This window comes from Manihot esculenta, chromosome 12, assembly GCF_001659605.2.
Source record: "Manihot esculenta cultivar AM560-2 chromosome 12, M.esculenta_v8, whole genome shotgun sequence".
NCBI lineage: Eukaryota > Viridiplantae > Streptophyta > Magnoliopsida > Malpighiales > Euphorbiaceae > Manihot > Manihot esculenta.
The window spans coordinates 902,822-926,676 of NC_035172.2; the positions used below are offsets into that span (position 1 = coordinate 902,822).

The window sequence follows — 23,855 nt, forward strand, 5'->3', positions numbered from 1 at the left end:
CTTAGTAGAGACAAAATGGTTTAATTCCAACCTCCTTGAACTTTAGCTGCCGTTCGACGCTTAGGATGGAACGGATAAATCCAGCCCCAAAAAACTCGGTTCCATGGTTTTATTATCAAGCATAACTGGAACCACAGGGAACCTGGGTCGCTGTTAAAAGGATCTGTAATGGATCAGCTCAGATCAACACAACAAAACCGTAATACAATTTAAGGCAAATATGATATACAACAATTGAAAATATAAACAAGTCTAGGTTTATTTCATTCATAGTCAAAATGTTTTGAATGCCTGATACAACAAATCAAAAGAACGGAAAGCAATATAGGTAACAATTGAAGCCATAGGAGAGGGAATTCCTCTAGCATGTACTGTCCATGTAATTTACCAACAACTCCTTGACCATTACTCTATCTGGAATCCTCCCTGCTGCACCATAAATTGGAGCTAGGCCTCCACTTATAGGACCTGGATTTTCTTTCACCTACGAAGGTTCAAGAAGAGAAGAATCAAGTGAAACATTGAATGCATCCCCACTAACGTTATCAACCCAAATGAAAAATATAAAATTTAAAGCACTTGCTTCTTAATAAATGGTTTTATTGAATGGTAGGCTAATTTCATAAGTACTTTCATGAGAGTTGAGAACTTACAGTTTGCACAGATTCTCTCAAATCCTGAAGAAAGTCCTCACAAACCGATACATGTTGAAGAGTAACACATATGTGCAGGCTGTTTTAGCCATATAAACAGAAAGCAAGAATAAGTACTTTAAAAATGTGCCAATCAAAATTGATGTTCAAAATCAACTAACGAGACTGAATACAAGGGGTACAAACTATCGAACCAGTGGCTAACCATTTAGGATCAATAAATTAAAAATGGGGACTTCATATTTTCACATGCATCATCAATGAGTAGTAGATTAACTTGCCACCAGAGGTAGCTATGGCATTATCTATGCACATGTTTCCAGTTACCTGTTGGGTCTCTGCAACGCATTTAAGTGCCAGCCTTTTGATGACATTATATCATTGACTTCAAATATGTCTAGAACATTTGATCCAAATGCCACGATTGTCATATCTGGCTTCCCAATGATAAATAACTCAGGTATCTCCTTTATGCTACCCAAAAAAGAAAAATCATAATTCAGTAAAGTTATCAGACAGTCTAAAGAGGGAGCCAGATGGGTAGTACAAGTACAAACCCTTTCTGAATTTTTTTGGATGCTTTCATTATTGCCTTAGTGTTCTCCAAGAACCCTTAATGATATAAGGAAACAATGATCAGTCAAAAAATATAAATTAATGAATATCAGGATAAGCAATAAAGGAAACCAAATGCTAACACCTTCTTGTCCTAGTGACATCATTGCAGCCCAAGCACCAGCTATTAAACCCCCAGGCCTGCTACCAGCAATGGTAGGAGACACATATAGCCCACCTGACCACTCGGTGACTGCAGGAAGGAAAAAAAAAAAAACAGATTTAGAACACCACAACATAACTGAGACCAGCAAAACAGTAAGGATCAATTTGTCTTCCAAACTGGTCCCATCAATTTATCACAAAATCTGCCAACGCCCAAACATTAACCCCTATTTTCACCCCAAGAAACACATACTTCTCCAATAATCTCCTTTTATAACACACATGATCTTTGTGAATTAAAGTCATATAAAAAGAATCAAAGAAGCCCTTGCCGGTTAAGCTAACACTAGAATAAGATATTCCCAAGAAAAAAACAATAAGCTACCACTTAAAAAAGGATTTCTTCAAGTAAAAGCAAAACAAGACTATTGTGTTAAAATTTATTTGGCAAAGAGAATTAAACTTACCAGCAACAAATTGATGCTGTTGGAAAACAATGAGGCAAGGACCCAAGCGCAAGAAAAAGTCAATGCAGTGACGAGAAACACATATTAGAAAGAAATAAGAAGATACATTAACAAATAAAAGAGCAACATATAAGATAAAAAAAAAAAAAATAATGTGCATCTCTATCAAACCTTTTATTTAAAAATTCTAATTACCAAGATTTTGTTGTCCTGATTACTGTTTACCCTACTTAATTGGTAAAGGGGCAAAAGAACAATGAGAAGCAAAAACAGAACAATTCATTTTTTATGTGGGAAATGCATGAGATATGCAATTCAATTTTGGGGAAAAAAACAAAGAAAACAATGATTCTCAGGCTGAGCAGTATCAGTTTCCCAAAATCAAATGTAGTTTCCTGAAGCCATGTTGCATGATAGCAAGCACCAGTACAATACATCCCATAAAAAAATCAGTACGATACTGGAATTATATTAGAACCAGAGAGAGACAGTATTTCATTTGTGTGACTGCACTTGATAAGTGAAAGCATTATCTTCTAAGATGAGGAACATCAAAGTATACTTTACCTTCCTAATATCATGATTTCTGTATAGAATTACACTTGTTCCTTTAGGAGCCAGCCCATATTTATGCACATCCACTGATATTGAGGTTACTCCCTTAACGGAAAAATCAAAAGGTGATATTGGATATCTGAATCAGAGACAGAAAAGAGCACGTGATGGGAGATTGAGAGAGATTCTAATTAACATCTCAAGGCACTTAAATAAAATAACTGCCAGCCTAATTAACCAGCAGGGTTAAAATTGGTGATAAGCTGCATGGATAACAAACTCATCAATAGTGGTAATTGGTAAAGAATTTTTGAAACAGATTAGTAGGATCTACTTATTGATGTGATGGCATCCAAAAACATAGAGGACAAATATGATATATTAACCATCTACTGAGAGCCAAAGCCAAAACTACACACAAAGACACTGCCTATATAGTAATGCAACAGCTATGAACTATTGATAACTTTCAATTCAATCCAAGACAGATGGCTCAAGTATTCGAACTAAGCTTTAGTGCCTAATCAGTTATTATACTTCTGATTATTTTGAATATAACCTTATAGCGTGCATGCTTCAACAGATAAGTATTTACATTCCTCAGACCTGATTTCAGAAATAAAACATGCATATTGAAACAAAAACAGCCAGGAAACTCCGAATCAAATCCTTTAATACAAGAATTTCATGGTTAGTAAAAAAGCCACACAAATTGGCAACCGACAAATGAAAGATAATTGATTCCTAACAGAATCAGACATACCCAAGTTGACGAGCGAAAGGTAACACAAAACCACCAAGACAGAGGTCAACATGGAGACATATTCCATACTGTAAAGCCAATTCTCCAAGCTCCTGAAAAAATAGAAAAATTACTGTCAAGTAAATGGAGCTGGATCAAATATTGGTCCATGACAGGCCTTTGGTCCAGCCATAGGGTTTGCTATTTCTACTTCTTACCCACCTTTCAAACACATACATGCCAAGTTCCTTTTTCTAAAGGACTCCAAGTTAAGACTTCCATTTTATAGCATGAATCTGACCTTTTACAAACCTATCTATCTTTGGTAGTAGTGAGTATAGCTTCCTTTCCATAGAGAGCTATTGATCTCTATTCTCTACGAAGCTTCGGTAAGCCTTAAGGAATCCAGATATTAAAGATTTACTACTAACTGGGAGTCAGGATGTGGAAATCACATACCTCAACAGGATCAATGATGCCATGAGGAAACCCCGGTGCAGATCCAACAATCTGCAGAACCAATGCACCATGATATTAACATCAGGCCAGCTTGTCAATTGATTTTATGTTAGATAAAGCAACCTTAGCATGGCAACATCATTCTTCAGAAGTTCTCTCTTAACTTTTGTGTTTGGATTGGAATTGGGGTGGGGAATGGGGATTGAGAGACAAATTCAGTAAAAAGTTCTCAAGTGCAGAATGTATACCAAAATGGTATTTTTGTTAATATGTCGTCTTATTGCTTTGACATTTGCTTGAAATTCCTCATTCACTGGAACACGCCACAACTTTATGTTGAAGTATTGTGCTGCCTTGTCATATGCTGAGTGTGCAGATTCAGGTATGATCCTATTCTTAGGAATGAAATCAGTCTTATTAAAATTCTTAAATCAGGGATAAATCAGCAAACAAATGAAAATCATATTTGAAAATATTAATAAGCATACATTTCAGGTCTTGTAATTCCCTTCTTTCCCTTCATATAGTCACGAGATGATTTGACAGCCAATAATATACTTTCAGTTCCTCCTGATGTCATGTTTCCACATACTTCTCCTCCAGAAGCTTTTTCTTTACTGCCAAGTAGTGAAGCAGTCATCGCAACAACTTCTGCTTCAAATCGTGCAACACTCTGGAATATATCGAAATGCAATGGATTGGTATGTGAAAACCTGAAAATGAATTCCATCCAAGTTTTACTAGGGGATAACCAAAGGAAAAGTTGACAATAACAAATGGAGAACACAATCATCATGTTTGCCGATAGTTGTTTAGGCTTATCACGGACGTTGTATTAAATAAAAGCACTGGATGAGTTCTTAATTAAAGATTGAATTTTATTAAGGACAAAAATATTTGAAGAAAAAACTTGCAGCATGACTACATAAATAAATAAAGGCAAAGGATGTGCCAAATCTTACTGACATTGAACATGCCTCATTTATCAAAGAAAAATGTCCTTCAGATTCAGTTCCTCCAATGTAGCTGCAAGATATAGAACAAAAAGAATTGAAACACCAAAAGAAGTCAAGCACAACAGCGAGTTTCCTCACCATTAATGCATGAGAAAACCATAAATGGAGCACTTGGTAATAATTGCAAACATACACTGTACCAGAGCATTTTCCTCGCCAAGCAATGTCATTCCTTTTCTCTTCCTTCATTTTTTCTAAGACCCCAGCTCCTAAGCCTTCTCTTGGCAACTCAGACCTCCAGCTTTCTCGTTTAGATTTACCACCAGACTGCATCTTATCAACAACCTACATATTCAAAGGCCAGCAAATCCAAAAGATTTGTTAGAGTGTGAACATAATCCGTACATAATTATAGGAGATTACATAATTATAGGCTAATTGATTGATAGAGGATTTTTAGGAGTTGCCTTAACAAGACTTTATAATCTATATATACACACACTTACTTCAATGGAAAAATATACAGAAATTATCCAATTATTTCTTATCTTATTACATAGTATCAGAGCTATTCCCGTAATTTTTTTTTCTCTCCCGTCGAGTTTTAAATTTTTTTGGAAATTTAGGGCTCCTGTTTTTTTTAGGTTACCCATCTAGGGTAATATTTATCTCTCACTGCCCACCCAAGGCTTGCAGCCTCCTTATCAGACCTGTGGTTCGTTTGCCCTTTGGATATTGGGTTGAGGCGTTTCCGATACCGTTCAAGCCAGGTACTGTTCACTGAGTTACTATTTGCTGGGTTAGATTTTGTTATCTTCTTTTAATTCGTTTGAAGGTATAGGAGTATAAAGTTTTGGTTGAAATAGTTTCTGACAATAAGACCCATATTATTAAAATTATCCCAACGTCTTCAATAGTGGCTGAGATAGGTAAAACGTGTCTTATTTCCTCTTTATATAAATGGGTCATTAATTCTAGTGCCACGGATCACATGACAGGTAATCCTCATATTTTTATTAGCTTTCGATCTCATAAAGCACTTTCTCCTGTTATTATAGCTGATGGGTCAACTTATAATGTTAAGGGTTCTGGGACTGTTAAACCTAATCTTACCTTTAATTTAATCTCTGTGAGTAAACTTATCAAAGACCTAAATTGTTGTGTTCTTTTTTTTCCTGATCATTGTCTCATTCAGGATCTTGTGACGAAACAGATTATTGGTAAAGGACATGTACCTAGGGGTCTCTACATTTTGGATGCATGAGTGCCTCGATCTGTTGACTGCTCTAGTGTAATGTCTCCGTTTGAAGCACACTGTCAGTTAAGACACCCTTCTTTACCAGTTTTGAAAAAGTTATGCCTTCAATTTCATGAGGTATCTTTACTGGAATGTAAGTCATGTCATTTTGCAAAACATCATCGAAACTCTTTAAGTCCTAGAGTCAATAAACGAGCTGAGTCTGCTTTTGAATTAGTTTATTCAGATGTTTGGGACCATGTCCAGTTGGATCTAAGACCGGATTCAGATATTTTATCACCTTTGTAAATGATTACTCTAGAATGACTTGAATTTATTTTATGAAGCATCATTCAAAAGTATTTTCTCATTTTTTTGCCTTTTGTGCTGAAATCAAAACTCAATTTAATATTTCTGTGTAAATTTTGCGGAGCAAGAATGCTAAAGAATATATGTTAGAATCATTCCAGACTTATATGACTCAACATGGTATTTTTCACCAATCGTCATGTGTTGATACACCCACTCAAAATGGGATAGCTAAAAGGAAGAATCGACATCTCTTTGAGACTGCTCGAGCTCTATTGTTTCAAATGCAAGTTTCTAAGCAATTTTGGGCCGATACTATCTCTACTGTGTACTTTCTCATTAATCGCATGCCCTCCACAGTACTAAACGGTAATACTCCTTATAATATCCTCTTTCCTAAGAAGCTATTATTTCCTCCCGAACCACAACTGTTTGACAGCACTTGCTATGTTCGGAATGTTAGGCCTCATGTGACTAAATTTGATCCTAAAGTTTTGAAGTGTGTTTTTTTGGGATATTCTCGCCTTCAGAAAGGGTATCGGTGTTACTCTCCAGACCTCAACAAATATCTGGTCTCAACAGATGTAGTCTTTTCCGAGTAAATTCTTTTTTATCCTGTTGCACAAACCTCTTCTGATTAAGAGAAGGACAACGAGTGGCTCATCTATAGAATCATATCTGATTGTGGGACCTCTTCGAGTATGCCTTCTGCTGTACAATCTGATGGTAACATTCCTTCTAATACTCAGCCTCCTGTTAAACCGTCAGTTGTTCAAGTTTACTCTCGGAGACCTTACCTGATGATACATGTCCTGCACCAGAATCTTCTTCGCCATCTGATCCACCACCAAGTGACCTTGACCTTCCCATTAGTCTTCGAAAAGGTAAATGACAGTATAAATCTATCTATTCTGTTGCTAACTTTCTGTTTTATGATCACCTATCTCCTTCTTCTACCTCCTTAATTGTCACCCTAGATTTCATTTCTTTGCCTAAAACAATTAAAGAGACACTGGCTCATTCTAAATGGCGTGATGCATTGTTTGAAGAGATCAAGACTCTAGATGAAAATCATACTTGGAAAACTAGTTGATTTACCCTCTAGCAACAAGGTCGTGGGCTATAAATGAGTTTTTGCCGTCAAAGTCAATCTAGATGGTTCCATAACGAGGCTTAAGGCCTATCTTGTCGCCAAAGATTATGCCCAAACCTATGACATTGACTATTCTGACACTTTTTCTCCTGTAGCAAAAATGACCTGCAAAAATGACCTCAGTTTGCTTGTTCATCTCCCTAGCTGCTTCTCAGCATTGGCCTTTACACCAGTTAGATATCAAAAATGCATTTTTACATAGTGGCCTCCAAGAGGATGTGTATATGGAGCAACCACGAAGGTTTGTTGCTAGGGGGAGTATGGAAAAGTCTGTCATTTGAAGAAATCTTTATACGGTTTAAAGCAGAGTCTCCGTGCATGGTTTGGCAAGTTTAGTGAAGTTGTTCAAAAATTTAGGTTGAAAAAAAGCAAGTGTGACCATTCAGTCTTTTATAGAAATTTAGATATTGGTATTATTCTCCTTCTTGTATATGTTGATGATATTGTCATTACAGGGAATGATAATACAGGGATCTCTTCTCTCAAAAACTACTTGCATGCGAGTTTTCATACCAAAGACTTGAGTCAGCTTAAGTATTTCTTAGGAGTCGAAGACTTGAGTCAACTAGGAAGATGGGAACTAAACCATATAGCACACCAATGATTCCTAATATATGTCTTACAAAAGATGACGGAGAACCTTATGATGATCCAGAGAGGTACAGGAGGTTGGTTGGAAAGCCGAACTACCTTATGGTGATGACTCGGGTAGATATTGTTTTTGCAGTAAGCGTTGTAAACCAGTTCATGTCTGCACCTACAGCGAAATATTGGACCGCTCTAGGATAAATTCTATATTATCTAAAAGGGACTCCTGAACTCGGTATACTCTACAGTGATCATGAGCATACTGCACTTGACTGTTTTTCTAATGTTGTCTTGGCGGGATCCAAAAGGGATAGAAGGTCGAATATAGACTACTGTGTATATGTTGGAGGAAATCTAATATCTTAGAAAAGTAAAAAGCAAAAAGTAAAAAGCAAAATGTGGTATCTAGATCCAGTGCCGAGTCAGAATACAGGGTCATGGCTCAATCCACTTGTGAGATTTTGTGGATAAATCATCTGCTGAAGGAAGTTGGTATGGATGTTGTGTCACCCGCAAAACTTTAGTGTGATAATCAGGCTGCTTTTTACGTTACTTCCAATCCAATATACCACGAACAGACTAAGCATATTGAAGTTGATTGTCATTTCATCCGTGAGAAAATTCAAGAAAATTTAATTTTCACCGGTTAAATGAAGATAGGAGAGCAACTGAGTGATCTACTCACCAAAATTTTAAATATGTCTCGAATAGAATATTTTTCTAACAAGTTGGGCATGATAAACATCTATAATCAAACTTGAGGGGAGTGTTAGTGCGTGAACATAATCTGTATATAATCATAGGAGATTACATAATTATAAACTAATTGATCAATAGAGGATTTTTAGGAGTTGTCTTAACAAGGCCTTATAATCTGTATATATACACACTTCAATATAGAAATATACGGAAATTATCCGGTCATTCCTTTATCTTATTACAAGATTAAAAGCACATGTTATTAGTTTCACAATAAACCTGGATAATTTTTTTGACACACTCACAAACAAGCAAAGTCAACAACCCAAAACATATAGTGGTAGAAACTCATGACAATCTATACTAGTGATTAGTTTCAATTGCAAGTATCAGGTCAGACATTTCTTCTAGGAAAAAGACCTCACATTATCACGCTAATATCAGCCTATTCATAATTCAACAATAGAAGCTACCTGAGCTTATCTAATAAATCTTAACAGTAACTGCCCAAAATTGCCTTCTTACTACAATCTGCAAGCTATGCCACTTCAAAGGATAATTGACCACGAATATGGTTTGGTTCATCAACCTAGAAAAACAAACCATAGGAGCAGCCTAGAATGGCTAAAAGTAATTCTTACACACAAACAACTTTAAACGCCATAACCGAAATTGGGCATTTAATGCAACTAATGTTTACGCTTTTTCCCTTTAGCCTGATTAAATAAAATCTATAAATCACACAATCACCATCGTTGAACTCAAAGAGAACACTTTGCCTAACCTTCTGCTTCTCCGCATCGATGTAACTCTTCACCCAAGGCACCATCCTTCATTTTAAGAACAAAACAAAATTTAGTTAAACAAATTGGAAAAGAAAAAAAAAAGCATATTCGTGATTACTTACTTGATGCAGGTCATGAGAAACCCAATAATGGTGGCTCTGAGACCATTTTCATAAAGGACGCGAAGAAACGAGCGGAGAATCCGTGCAAGAATGAGAGTAAAGAGAGGAACAATAAGCAGAACAAGAGGTTCGTATTCCGATAAGAAGGAATTAGCAGAAGCTCTAAACTCATTGAATAATGAGTAGAGAGAAGCCATATCCATGTCCATTACTGTGGATTCGAAGAAGCTCAAAGCGATAAGACCAACAGGAAGCAAACTACATAGAGAGAGAGAGAGAGAGAGAGAGAGAGAGTTGCGTGGGGGGTTTTGTTTAGTTTTAGATTTTGGGTTAAGTTTGGATCGCGTGCAAGAAACGTTCCATTTGTTTGGCGGGCCTGCCCGCCGACCGGCCTCCGCCTATTCAGCATCTCGGACCGGTTTTCTTTTTAATCATTATTATTTTTATTAGCATAAATTACAATTTAAAAACTTATAAAACTTGCAATTAAATTTTTTATTTAAAATTATTTAGTCTAGTTTTAAATTTATGTAGACTTAGAGTTAAAAATTATAATTACTTTGTCGAGTATGTAATCCTTTGACTCATAAAAACAATTTACTTTAATTTTTACATAATTAAGGAAAAGATTGTTAATAAAGTTAAAATAATAAATTTATTTACTTTTTAAAATATTTTTGTTTTATTAAAAAATAATAAAATATGTCACTTAATTATTTGTTAAAATTAATGAATTATTTTTATGACTACTATTATTGTCATTATTAGGTTAATTAGGGAACACAACTCAGTAATTATTTAAAATTTAAAATGTTTAGATTAAAAAAACACAAATATCAATTTTAAAAAAAAAAAACATTTGATTTTATTTTTATCATGGTGGCCGTGGAAGGGGCAGATGGTTATGATTAGTTGCAATGTTTTTTATTATTATTATTTTTTTATATAGTCGTTGAATTTTTAAAGCTTTTTTTTTTATTCCTTCAAATTTTTTAGTGGTGGTGTGAATGAGATCCGGGCTTTTTGCTTTTTTGTCAACATTAAGCAAAGATGCAATAAGATCAAGTTTTGTCTTATTAAGTAGCAATTATTAGTTTTATGACAAAATAACTTTAAACTTTATTGTAGATATTAGTATTATATTTTTATTTATAATTATTGTATATAATTTAAGTTTAATCATATATAGTAATTAATATATAAATCCAATATAAATATTTTAATTTAATAATAATTGAATTTAATTTTAAGATTGAAAATTATATATTTGTTTAAGAAAATGGAAGACTTTAATTCCAGATATTAATGGCTGGGAACATATAAGAAAAAAAATTAAAAAGAAAAAGGATCGAAACTTGAGCCGAGTAATACGGTCATAAGAAGACTTAGATTGGGCGTTGGATCTTAATCTTACCCAGCCTGAGAGGGAGAGAGGCCCATATCTTTCATTTACTAAAAGAAAAAAAAAAAAAGAATTCTAAATTATTGCTTTTTAATAGTAAAAAAATATTTGTACTTTAAATTTTAATAATGTCTGTCTTTTTTTTATTTCTCTCAGTTATATCCTTTTTATTTATTATGTAATCGATCTCATAAAATTGATGTTAGAAAATAGGATGAAAAGTAAAATATAAGAAAATTCGGTATATGTAGTCAATTTTTTTTTTTAATGATAATTAAAGAAGTACAATTTGAAATTTCTTAAATTTACTTAAATATATTTATTATTAAATTAAATTTATAAATGCTATATTTATATTCATAGCTATTAATTATGATTATCATTAATAGTTTATTATATATAACGATTATATAAAATAATTTTTTTAGAATGCGCCTGAAAACTATGGATCGAAAGGATGGAAAGAGACAAGTTTAGAGAATAGAGGGGAAGGAGATGGTGGGACCAAAGAATAAGAGAGAGAAAATTAATTTTTGAAAAATATATACATATAGAAATTAATGAAATTTTGAGTTTGAAGATTCCATCCATCAATTAGTTGTTTGAATAAAAGAAAATTCTATACATGGATTAAAATTCACCTCATTAATTCTTAAAAATTCTATACATGGACCATGCATGCAAGGCGCAGCCATGCAGAGGTTGGCTGCTGCGGCAGGTATCTCCAACTTCATCCTCGTCACCTCATTCTTAATTTCCGAGGTTAATAAATAACCATGGCCATAGCCCCGGTCTTCAAATTCACATCAGTCTTAAAATTCGTATCTGATGATCGTCGTATCTCATCTATTTTGACAAGATCAAACTAAAGAGAATGACGCTAGTCCAAAGTTTATAAAGTATTCTTTCAGTTAACCGGTTCAACGTCTTAAGCCTCAGCTTAAATGTGTGGAGCAGGTCGGGTCGGTCGTAAGGTCAAAGTCAATAGAAAATGACTCAGTCCAGTGATGTGATGTGAAAGAAAATAGTGATGTGATGTGAAAGAAAATAGAGGGCCAGTCACTTCGCAGTCCTGTCCGCACTTGCGTCGAGAGAATTAAATGGTCGCCTAACGTAAAGAGGTGACCTGATAGGTCTGTACGTACGGATCTGAGTGATAAAAATATGTGGTATTATAGGGGCATTGTAGGGGGCCGTTAGACGTCACTGATAGATAAAAAAAAAGGATAAAGAGAAAAAATGATAAAAAGGGAGGAACGTCTTCCTCTCCATTTAAGTTTACATTCATACTGTAAATCTTATTTTCTAGATTTCAAAGTATTTATCTTAAATCTCATGTTAAAATATTTGTAAGTAACAAATTTTCTTAAAAAACATTTTTAACATGTGTAAAATTGTAAAGATATTAGGGTACAAAATGTAAATATACAATACTCGTTGGAAAATTATAAATATTTTTTTAAAAAAAGAGCTCTTTTTACTGTTCAACGTCTACTAGAAAAATAGAAAATGACATGTTGAATATATAATGTTCTCCATTGTGCTCAAAGCAAAGGGGACAAAGCTAGGCCGCTTTCAAAAGCAAGGTTGCTGAGCTCACTTATGAAGCCAAAATTCTATGAAAATATAAAGACGAGATTGATAAAACTTCATCTCCTTCGTTTACATTGAAAATTTATTCAGTTTTTTACTAGTTAACTTTCGTGTAAAGGGGAGGCTTTTGGAGCTTATGATGCTTTGTTTGTAGTTCTGTTTCTGCTGCTGTGCATTGTTTTGCTGTTAACATGCATGATGACTCCAGGAGAAGACTCCAATTCATCGCCTTGCCGTGAGAAATGGAGGCGATGTGGAGCGGCGGTCGAATTTACATTATTCAAGAAAACAAAAAAAGCGCTTGGTCTAAAATAGGAGGCCAATTGCTTTTCTTGGATATGATTTGAGGCTGCGCCGATTCCTTGTCCGACCATATTTCAAACCACGTGCGCCTATCGCTTCATATTCAAACACTCATCCGCAATGATAAATAAATAATTATTTCATAAAAATAATTTTATATTATTCAATATTTATTAAAAAATATATTAATACCATCCACTTAAATTTTTTATTTCAAATTATATACTTTTTTAATATAATAATAATTTATTTTTTCAATTCATATGTGCCCCTTACTTAATATGATATTCAAAAACTAAAATTTATTAGTCAAATATAATTTAATATTATTCAACTACTACTAAAAAAAAATCAACTAAACTAAGCAAGCTTCCGAACTCCACATATGAAGTTTGAAGCACGTTGGCTTTGATGGAGACATTATTTATTTCAATTTGTTTCAAGTTTTAGTTGTTTTTTTTTTAATTAATTTGCGTTGAGTGGGATAAAAAAAGCTAAGTTTTGTTCTGATATAAGTAATTTTTTTATTAAATGAACTTTAATTAGAATTGAAATTCAAAATATTATAAAGCATCTCATACTTAAAATTCATCAATGATTCGAAATCATTATTTATGTTCACATTTATGGACTGAAAAATTTAGATATTTAGAGAGGATTATGAAAAATTATTGAACTTTAAGCTAAAATTATCCAATAAAATCAAAGTCTTGATTTTTTATTGGTACATGTTAGAAATTTCACCCGAATGAATCCATGTTTACTAAGGCTAATCACTAATTTACGTGCCGTCTACGATTAGGACACCAAACAAAGGACAAAAGAAGCTGAGAACTGGAAGGCTATAGCCATATCCACAGGCACAGCAGCCTCTCTGCATATTTTTCTTGCTTTTAATAGCTCGGCAGGCCGCATCCACTTGACTCTCACATATTATTCTTTGAACAGTCTTTTCCTCTCCTAGTCTTTCTCCTCTAATCTCAACTTCCAATGGAGAATTTCACACCATTTTTGCCGCTTTCATCTTCAGTGGCAACACCCATGTCATTGAACATGGGCAGTTCTCAAGGTTTTACAGACTACTTTCAAGCTACCAATGAAAATGCGTTCTTAGGCTTGATCCAGGAGATGGAAGATCATCGTCCTGTGGTTGGTGGTTTAAATGGTGAAAATAGCAACAGATCTTCTCAGAATAAAAGCGTTAGTGGGTCTGAAAATGAAGATGAATTATTGGGGAAGAAGAAGAAGAAGGGATCATCATCAGAGAAGAAGATGAGAAAACATAGATATGCCTTTCAAACAAGGAGCAGAGTTGATATTCTTGATGATGGGTATAGATGGAGAAAGTATGGCCAAAAGGCTGTCAAGAACAATAAGTTTCCAAGGTCAGTACAAAAGTTTTCTACCTCTTAATTACCATCTACATGTATAGCTAACATAATGATCATGTATAATTTATTATACTGAAAACAAAAAAAAAATTATATTATTTAAACTCGATATCTTATTTACTTCTTACCCTCTTAGAAGTTGAAGAAAAAGCTAATCATGTTATTCCTGATTGGCATTAAATCAAATAGCATTTGTGCGCAGATGAGTTCCTCACAACCACATAGGTGTTGATGACTATCATGAAGGTTTTAATTTCATTAAGAAAATCCCTATCTCTTAAACTTTCACTCTTAAATATTTAAAGCATATTAATCATATCCAATTACATAATTATTCTATAAGCCTGCAATTAATAATTATATATTTCTGTATAATTACTGTGTGTTATATCATAAATCATAGGAATTACATATTTTAAATTACCTTTCTCCACCTTAATGTTTTCCCATTTACCAAATATTATTAACCTTTAATTTTATAAACATGTAATTATTTATTTTTTAGTATCACTCTCAATTTTAGAGTTTATCATTTCTTAAATGAATTGACGAAAAAATATATACGATCGCTTGATTGTTCAAGTTCGACTCCAATCTCTCCACCTACCGATGAAAAAAAGTTTTTCTACATTAACTTGTTTTGGAGTTTTCAAATACGTGATGTAGGGTATATAATGATGAAGCTTGATTAATTGACCTTAATTACCATCAGTGTGAATTAATTAACACGTTTGTTGTTTAATGCTTGTAGAAGCTATTACCGGTGTACTCACAAAGGTTGCAATGTCAAAAAGCAAGTTCAAAGATTGACAAGAGATGAAGAAATTGTTGTCACAACCTATGAAGGAATGCATTCTCATCCAATTGAAAAGTCTATGGATAACTTTGAGCACATCTTGACCCAAATGCAAATCTACAATTCCTTTTAATTATTAGTCCATCATCATCCTCCGCACAATAATAATTTCTTGTAGTCTAAAATGGTTTAATTCAACAGGCTAAAGTCATTTCATTTAAAGTTTGAGTTTCTATTCCTTCAAATGCCATGTAAAAATATTTTGTTTACATTATTTACTTTTGAAATTTCTAACTAACTACATGTTTCTTTAGTATTCCCTTGGAGAAGAAATCTATTTAATTATATGTACATTTTAAGATATTAATGACTTAGAATAGTTTTGTTTAAATCCCTTTAATGTTTTTATTTACAAAGCAAAGCATTATTCAAGTTATTTATATACTTCAAAGATGGTATTGAATGTTGATAAATGAATTTATTTTTAAATTTGTAATTGAGATTATGGTTGTCTTCCAGACTTCATTACAATCTAATTTAGAATACATGATTTTAGGAATCTCATGTTGCTTTTGTTGGTCTTGATTTATATGTATTAATATTAATAAAATTGCATTGCTTATAAAAAAAATCCATGATTTTAGGAATCAAAATCAATAACTATTTATATATTTTTATAAGTTATGCAAAATTATAAAATGAAAATGATAAAGAAAAATTTATTGAATAATTTATGTAAATTTACCTATCAATTAAGACATAACTTGATTGGTCTTTCTGCACTTTTAAAATATAAAAAAATGAGTGAAATTTCAAATTTAAATCCCTGCGTTTGTTTGAAATAAGAGAGAAAGTTACCTTCCATTGTATATAGCCTATTAATTTTACCGGCCTTAAATTTATGAGTATCATTGGTCTATTAGGCCTAAACAGCATAGCAAAAATTTTAGCCCAATGAATAATTGCCCAAATGCATGTCAACAGGACCAAAATAGATCAGCAGCCTTGTATCTACAAATTTATTCAGTGGTCAAACCAGCAATTGAAGCTTGTGGCCACAGAACGACAACGATCTCCATGCTTCATTACTCAACGTGTCATCTTCTCTCCCTCTAAACCTGAATCCATAGCCGCCCCGTCCGCAGGGGACGACAAGTTGTCTACTGTAGATCGCCATCAATCCTATAGAGAGGGGAAACTGTAATTAGAAAAATTATTTATTTTATTTTATAATTAAAACATTTTATATACATTTTGAAACATCAAGCTGCCAAGCAAGATTTGGATTTTTCCTTGATTGTTTTGCCTAAAGCAATTAAAGACTCAATTCATTACTGCAGCTTTTATTCGCCCGCAAAGGACCTGTTTTGTATCACTGTTAAAATTATTGTCGAGAAAAAAAAACTTTTTTTTAAATTACTATACATAAAATATTAAAAATTATTTTAATATAATTTAATTATAAAAAATATTAAAATAATAAAATAGATTTTCTCTCACTGTTTTTTTTCTTAATAACATCTAAAAAAATACTTTTACCAAACACTCCAAAAAGTCTTTATAGTTTTCCAATTCTCCCTCCTTAAGGATGAGAATCAAATTGATCATGTACTTGGAAAGTAGTTCATCTAATATAGTTCTTTTAGATGTGGTCATTAATTTGTCAACTTTATGTTTATTTATTAAATTCCAAATGAAATTTAAGCTCCATTATATTAAAAAATTTTAAAATTATTAAACTAAAACTCGTTAATTAGAAATTTTAATTTGAGCAATTAATAAGTTGATAATAGATTACTTCGAAGTTTAAATGTTTGCAATAAAAATCCATAAATCATAATATAGAATAATATGAAATAAAAATTTAAAGTAAATTTAGGAAATCATATTAAATTAAATTTTGCATAAAAATAATGCATGAAAAAACATAAATTTTGGAAAATAATTCAAGGGGTATTTTCGTGAATGCAAAGCAGCAGGAAAAAAGGCATATTCGGCGGAGCAAGGGTATATCCGTAATTTAAACCCAAAACCGAGGTTTATTAGCAATCCAACTCGCTAATAGGGTTGTTGCGTTCGCAGCAAGTAGCAACCTGGCTCTACTGAATTACCAGTTCCTCACTGGTGTCAGACAAAAACCTCGATACAAAGCCCCCTCTCAATACACACAGAATCCTTTCGTCTTCACCAATTGTCCCTGTTAGAGGCTTGGCTGATGCTCAATAGCTGTGATGTGCAGTGATTTTTATGGGCTGTAGATATAATTTTTATTGTATCGGCAGATTATTTAACCTGAAGAATCGCTGGCCATGGCTCTCCCTCTCGGCAAGTTAACCATCCTTGTTGGTGCAGGTCCGATACAAGTCATCCCATCTCTATTTTTGCATGCTTCTATTTTGTTTCTTCTCTTTTCATACGATCATAATTGGTCCCGAACGATTTTTTTTTTAAATTTTTTTGGGGGTTTTGTTATAGAGCGGAGAGCATTAGGGCTTTCGATAAAGCCTAGGTTTGATTTGGTACATTTATTAATGTGGTTGGATTCGTGAAGGTTAGGATTTTGCTTTAATGTGATCTCTGGGTTCAAGACTAATTACCAGCTAATTTTGCTAGCTATGTCTCTGTTTTTGCACTTCTTGGTAACTGTTCCATTTGTGAGGATCGCTATTGAATGCCTACACTTGTTTAAAATTGTATGGAAGTATAAATTTATGTAGACTTGGAACAAACAAAAATCTCTAAGTGGAATTTAGCTCATTGAAAAGTACGATATAGTACTTCTTTCACGTATTATTTGAGATATGCACTTTTAGGCGTTTTAACGGTTTTATGGTCTTTGTTCTTGTATTTTTGTTGCTGCATACTATTTTCCATATTTACATGAAGCTTTAATGCACTCTTTTTTTCTGTTTAACCGGAGTTGTTTTTAGACATAGAGGGCCATGTTGGGAAGTTGAAATAATATTATTTTCATAGGAGATAGGAAGTGGTTGAGCTTTGTGGGCAATGTGACATTATGGCCTATGTGTTTCTTCTTTTTTCCTTTCCAATCCCATTTATTTTCTACTTCATCTTTGTTTGTTATTTTTAATTTTTTTTTAAATTACTATTGAAATTATTTTCTTGTCAAATGGAATAGTTTTATGGCTCACTGAATTATTCATCTTATGCCTTTCAGGTATTCTTGGCTCAGTTCTTGCAAAAGAAGGGCGATTGTCAAATGTGACTGATTTGGTTTCAGGTGCATTCAAGGTAATTGTAGGAATAAAGTTATTTTGAGCTCTTTGAATTGCATAAAGTCAAATTTCCTATTAGTCTTTATGCAGAGTAATATTGGACTTGTTTGCAGGTTTCTTAACTATTTATGGGTCATGGAGTTGCATATACATCTGTCATAGAAAAACTTTCTGCATTTTGTCTCTTAATTATCTTTTAGCTAGGAAGATACATGTGCTTTTAGGATGAGGAAGTTTGGAAATTAGTTGTTTGTCATAATAATCATTTTTTCCCTCTTATTTGGTGATAGAGCATTCTATAATCCATGCTGGTTCTGATATTGGCTTGAGACATTTCCTGAGTTCAGTTGTGGAGAGAGAATGTGTAGTTGGTTTCATATTCTTTATAATCTAGGATTCTATAGCATTCATTTAGTTTTTCTGTATGTTATAATCTTATATCCTTTTCCATGATGACATGATCCTTTCAACCCTTTGTGCATTTAGGTTTCATAGTTTGTGGTTTACGTAGGATAGATAAAAACTGATATTTGATGGACATATTGCATAAAATATGTAGCCTATAAGTTCTGTTTGATGATTATTCCATTATCATCTTTATCTTCTTAAACATTATGATTTCATTCACTTATAGGCTTTGTTTGGTCTGTGTAAAATATTTTCCTGGAGAGCATTTTTTGGTGTTTGTGTTCTATAGGAAAGTTGATGGTGGAAAAAGTTTTTTCCTAGTGGAAGCATGAATTAAGTCATTATTTGACTTCTACAAATTCATATGGAAGAACCACTAAGTTCTTGTGGTTGATTTTGTGTTACAACTAGAGAACATAATATTTTGTTTGTCGAAAATTTTATTCTCCCGAGTGGTTTTTCACATAGATTTAGAATGTTGAATACTAATCAATTTGTGTTTTATTGCAGATTGCCTTTAAACAAATTAAACGAGATGATTCTACCTCATCAATTGGCAAGCCACACAATGATGCTTTGATGGCTCAGGTTTGCATGTTAACCTTTTCTCTTGCATTTCCATTTTAATCTAAATTCAGATTAAGGTTTAATCGTAATGAATGTAGAAAAAAGTTGGCAGCTGTTTGAGCGCACAGAGAAATATGCACTTCCTTCAAAGCGGATTATTGTCTGTTGCCATCATGTTTACCAAGTTTAATCTTTTTTATGTGAAATTTTAAGTGTTCATTTATGTTTGCACATGTGCTCATGCACATGCACTTAGCATTGAATGGGAGCAGAATTTCATTAAGTGTGGTTGTTAAGAATCAATATTGCTTATTTTCTTGTCAAATATGCTCATGTTTATGAAATAAAATTATCATTTGCTTGGAAATTTCTGCTAGAAAATATGAATATGGATCCTGTTTTTGACTTTATAGGTTAACAGTCTTCGGCAGGAGCTGCAAATGTTAGCATCAAACAGATCAGTTACAATTGTAACTGCAAGTGGGACAGGTTTGAGTTTTTAATACTTTGAAGAAAGATCTGAAAAAAAGAAAAAGCAAAATTCCCTGACATTCCATTTCTTGAGAAGTCCTAGAGGACCTAGACCATGTCTTTGTATTACTGTTCTTAAATTCTATTAACTACAGAACATATTTCTGTTTACCTTTCTTGAAGTTCTTATGATATATTGACCTTTGACTTTGCACTTTCTTGGACGTGTTATTGGATGTGTTCATAATGTGCAGGTGCAAGTAAATACAGTGTAATTGTTGTCATCGGTGTAGTTGGATATGGCTATGTTTGGTGGAAGGTGATGTTTTTATTTCATGCAACACAAGGCATCTTACTGAACTCCATTAATCCTTAGTCTTTTGATAGTTTGGTTGCTAATTTGGGAACTGGCTACAAAACTTCCCCCTACCCTCTTTCATACCGTCTTATCTTTGGCAATTTGCAAGAAATTTTTTTACCTGTTTGATGTTGTGCAACCTATAGATTTATGTTGCTCTGGCCATAGCATGCATCATTTAATAAACCATAACGGTCGTTTTTTGATTTGTTTTCTCTCTTGAAGGTTGTGGCAAGGTGGCTTGTTTTATTGTTTGACAACTCTATTTTTCTGGAACGAAGTACAATAAACTTAAATGTCTTAGAGTTTTTTTCTTGGTCATTAATCCCCAACCTTTTTGATGGTTTGTTATGAGCATCCGAAGCATGACTGCTTGTGTATGTATTTATGGTTAGACTTGCCTATTTTCCAAAAGTTCCATAGATGTTGCTCCTAATTTGAACTCTCCATGTCAAATAATCCTTACCTGATAAGAGTTGCAGTGACAATATCGTCAATATCATGAAAATGTTTGTGGGAGGTTTGTACTGTTGTATGAACAAATTCAGCGATTGAGTGCATATTGACTGTGAAACCCTCATATTTTATGTGAATGTGTATTGGGTGTGAAACATGCATGTATTCTTTAGTGGTGTGTTTCAGATGCATAATGTTGTTTGATGTTTTGAATTCTTTTATATTTTCAGGGTTGGAAACTTCCCGACATGATGTTTGCTACAAGACGGAGTTTATCTGATGCTTGCACTTCTATAGCCCAACAGCTTGAAAATGTTTATGCATCAATCAGGGTGAGCTTTTTTTTTTTTTATATATATATATGTGTTTTGAGTTTTGAGTATTTTTTCTTCAATTTATTTAAGGAAGAGCTTAAACCTGAATCATGCTTCTAGCAACGCACAGCTGTGACCTACATCACCTTCATCTCTTTTTTCAATTCTTTCTTTTATCTTTCTTTTGTTGGAAGATACCTACCCACTATATTTGAGCTTCTATTCCTTTCACTTGTATTTTCAATTTTGCTTGCTATCTGGGATTTTACAAATGTTGACTTTTTAAATATATGATTGGTTGCTTCTGACATTTAAAAATAAAGAGGTTTATTAGCTATATATTTTTTTTTTTTGAAAAAAAAAATCTTTTATATATAGAGTACCAGGAGGCTATTATCTTCAAATATTGATCGCGTGGATTCTAATTTGAATGAGGTTGCTGCACTCACTGCTAATACACAAGAAAAGGTGGGTCCAGTTTAGATAGTCTACAAAACTATTTTGATATATTGGATTGTTCATACTTCAGACTTAGCAAGGTATGTCAACCTATTTAGGTTACTGAACTGTTAGAAGATTCTGGAAGGATTGGTCATGATGTTCGATTTGTTCGTGATGCTGTTGAAACACTGGTAAACTATCTTGAAGATGAGATTTTCTTCATTTAATTTCATGAATTCTTTTGTGTACAAGAATAAAGGACTCATTTGATTTTTTTTCTTTTCCTAACTTGTAGGAACTAAAAATCAGTAGAATAGAAGGGAAGCAGGTAATTGTTATTAACTAATTATCAATGTCATGTGCTGTCTTATCCAGGATAAGTTGTTTATCTGATGGTCGCTGTCTATTATCTTTTTAGGAAATGACAAACATTGGAGTAAAGAAGTTGGTTGACTATGCCTACAATTTGGAAAATAACTTACTTGAAGAGAATACACAGGCATGTACCCAGCTTTTCGTTCTTTAACATATGCGATGAACCTGATTTGATTTGTTTTTCATGTCTGTTGTGAGACTGAATTTTTAGTTTATCTTCACTTCCATTGCTTTGTATGAGCGATGCAAAGTAAATTTAGAAAATATATTCTCATCTCTTTGTTAACCGTGGTTACAACTTACAACTTCTATGAATAGATTCTCTTTTTTGCTTATAGCCATGAGATTCTTCCATTAATTGTGTTCCTAAATTCTGTAGGCCTCATCATCCGGTTCACGAATTACATTCTCGTCAAAGGTAATATTTTATTTCCAAAATATGTAATAACTGCAGTTAGTTTGAGGTGGATGCATGAAATATCTATATTTGTAAAACTTTAATTTTTTAAATTATTCTTTTGCTCTTTTATTTGGTCACCAGATCTGTTCAGAACTGGTAATTCAGATTGTGAAACTGAATGCAGTTATCACTTGGCGTGGCTAGCCCAATTAATGTATTCTGTTATGATATGTATGGATAGCGACATTGAAATTGAGAAATTGGATTTAGCTTTAGTATAAGTTATTAATGAATTATGGAAAATTGCAATATTTTACTAATTAAGAGCAATTTAGATTGGATTTGAAATAACAGTATCTTATAAATCATTTCAAATCTATTTTCAAAATTTCAAATAAGATGCTCCTCATGGTTGTAAGCGAATATGATCATTACTCTAATCATTAATCAATTAAGCAAGTATATATTTTTATCATATTCAAATATCATATTTCAAATTCTTCCACCCAAACACACAAGGTTATAGCATTTCATTGACTATTAGGCTTAAAATGTCACGACTACAGCGCTTGCTCTGTTAATGGAGTTTGCTAATCACAATTAGTCTCACATTAGTGTGTGTTTGTACTTCCACAGACGTGCTCTTTGCCCCTTCCATCAAGTGAACCAACTTCTCCATCTGTTTCCAGTGGATCTCTGGAGGTTTGTTGACTTCCTGAAAGTTTAATCTGGATCTTTTACTTGGGATCATATGCAAGCAATATAATTCATGACAAGGGCTTCTTTCATGCTGGAACATTATTTGTACACTAGAAGATAGCTCTTTTACCTGAAATTGTTATCTACAGTGTTTTTTTTTTTTTAAAAAAACTATTATATTTAACTCTTATTCCTTTCTTGGACTTGATCTTTTTTAGGTTCAAAGAACCCTCCACAGGGCTGCCTCAGTCACCCCCCAGCAGGTTGAACTTGAATTTTATTGTCGAGTAAACGTACTTGTTTCATGCTTTCTTATATGGCATCACAATGGATTAAATTGTGTATCAGGTGAGTAATGGGATTTCAGCAGCAGTCGAGGTTTCAAGCAATCCTGGGATTTCAAATGGTATACGTGATTTAGAAGAAACAAATAATGGATCTTCTAGTTGGTTTAAACCAATATTATTTCAGAGAGCATGGGGCGCAACAAATGCAGTAACAAGCTCAGGCAGACAGAAATCTTGATGAGATCTTATAACTTAAATTTATATGCGGTAATTAGTTGTAGATTGGGAGGTCTTCCAGGCTAGTTGTTTCTGGTTTTCAGTACCTTCCCATGAATATAAGACACCAGACTGGTACTGAATTTTGTAGAGGTGTTTATGGAGAGGTTGGTAGATATCATTCTTGGTACATGTATAAATTTGGTGCCTTTTGGGTCTTGGAAGGGGGAAAGATAAAGGAAAACCAGTTGCATATTAATTTTTATTATCATATGCCAAAATGGGTCGACTAATAGTATAATCTCCACAAATAGAAGAAACTCACTGCCTGTCGAGTATTCATGTCTTCTGCTTTATTTGCCCCTCTCTCTCTTTCTCTCTCTCTCGCCCCCTCCTTTATTTTAAAGAAATAATTTAAAATTTATTTATTTATTTGTTATTTGTGGGAGTCGAACTTGAATTAAAGTAAAAGTTATTATAGTACGTTAAATTTGTAATTTATATTAGCAATAGATGTTAATTGAAAACACGAGCGTGATGTCCGATTGTTGTGTTTTGGGTGTTGACAAGGGTATCATCATACTTTTATGCTTAGTTGAGTGTCATTAGGATTGAGAAAATATAGCTGGAAGACTAGATAAAATTAATATTAGAAAGTAGATTAAGCCAGTTGATTGATTGGATTGTGATTTTATAA

The 23,855-nt window shown here is 33.2% G+C and overlaps 3 protein-coding genes across 3 annotated transcripts; 2 read left to right on the plus strand and 1 right to left on the minus strand.

The window, feature by feature from the left end:
* Window positions 1-234: 234 nt before the first annotated feature.
* LOC110628453 (sphingosine-1-phosphate lyase) lies at window positions 235-9,738 on the minus strand. The gene is made up of 15 exons (XM_021775107.2): window positions 9,446-9,738; window positions 9,323-9,368; window positions 4,746-4,897; window positions 4,563-4,622; window positions 4,085-4,309; window positions 3,845-3,986; window positions 3,597-3,647; window positions 3,159-3,250; window positions 2,408-2,534; window positions 1,841-1,856; window positions 1,354-1,461; window positions 1,211-1,265; window positions 981-1,127; window positions 654-732; window positions 235-484 (listed from the first exon to the last, which is right to left on the minus strand). The coding sequence occupies exons 1-15, from the start codon at window positions 9,652-9,654 to the stop codon at window positions 362-364; spliced, it is 1,632 nt and encodes a 543-aa protein (XP_021630799.1). The 5' UTR covers window positions 9,655-9,738; the 3' UTR covers window positions 235-361.
* Window positions 9,739-13,614: 3,876 nt separating this feature from the next.
* LOC110627956 (probable WRKY transcription factor 75) lies at window positions 13,615-15,279 on the plus strand. The gene is made up of 2 exons (XM_021774375.2): window positions 13,615-14,128; window positions 14,886-15,279. The coding sequence occupies exons 1-2, from the start codon at window positions 13,734-13,736 to the stop codon at window positions 15,061-15,063; spliced, it is 573 nt and encodes a 190-aa protein (XP_021630067.1). The 5' UTR covers window positions 13,615-13,733; the 3' UTR covers window positions 15,064-15,279.
* Window positions 15,280-17,006: 1,727 nt separating this feature from the next.
* On the plus strand, window positions 17,007-23,500 carry LOC110628581. Its single transcript, XM_021775326.2, has 14 exons — window positions 17,007-17,282; window positions 18,109-18,182; window positions 19,085-19,162; window positions 19,555-19,630; window positions 19,867-19,931; window positions 20,657-20,758; window positions 21,119-21,208; window positions 21,298-21,372; window positions 21,477-21,509; window positions 21,600-21,680; window positions 21,936-21,974; window positions 22,593-22,658; window positions 22,874-22,918; window positions 23,004-23,500. The coding sequence occupies exons 1-14, from the start codon at window positions 17,240-17,242 to the stop codon at window positions 23,178-23,180; spliced, it is 1,044 nt and encodes a 347-aa protein (XP_021631018.1). The 5' UTR covers window positions 17,007-17,239; the 3' UTR covers window positions 23,181-23,500.
* The last annotated feature ends 355 nt before the right edge of the window (window positions 23,501-23,855 follow it).

Coding starts and splice junctions, on each gene's coding strand:
- LOC110627956 (XM_021774375.2), top strand. CDS start 13,734: ATGGAGAATTTCACACCATTTTTGCCGCTTTCATCTTCAGTGGCAACA. Junction 14,129..14,885: donor AAGAACAATAAGTTTCCAAG/GTCAGTACAAAA, acceptor TAATGCTTGTAG/AAGCTATTACCGGTGTACTC.
- LOC110628581 (XM_021775326.2), top strand. CDS start 17,240: ATGGCTCTCCCTCTCGGCAAGTTAACCATCCTTGTTGGTGCAG. Junction 21,681..21,935: donor TACTTGAAGAGAATACACAG/GCATGTACCCAG, acceptor TAAATTCTGTAG/GCCTCATCATCCGGTTCACG. Junction 22,659..22,873: donor TTTCCAGTGGATCTCTGGAG/GTTTGTTGACTT, acceptor GATCTTTTTTAG/GTTCAAAGAACCCTCCACAG.
- LOC110628453 (XM_021775107.2), bottom strand. CDS start 9,654: ATGGACATGGATATGGCTTCTCTCTACTCATTATTCAATGAGTTTAGA. Junction 4,898..9,322: donor TCGATGCGGAGAAGCAGAAG/GTTAGGCAAAGT, acceptor TTGAATATGTAG/GTTGTTGATAAGATGCAGTC. Junction 1,128..1,210: donor TCCAAAAAAATTCAGAAAGG/GTTTGTACTTGT, acceptor TTTTTTGGGTAG/CATAAAGGAGATACCTGAGT.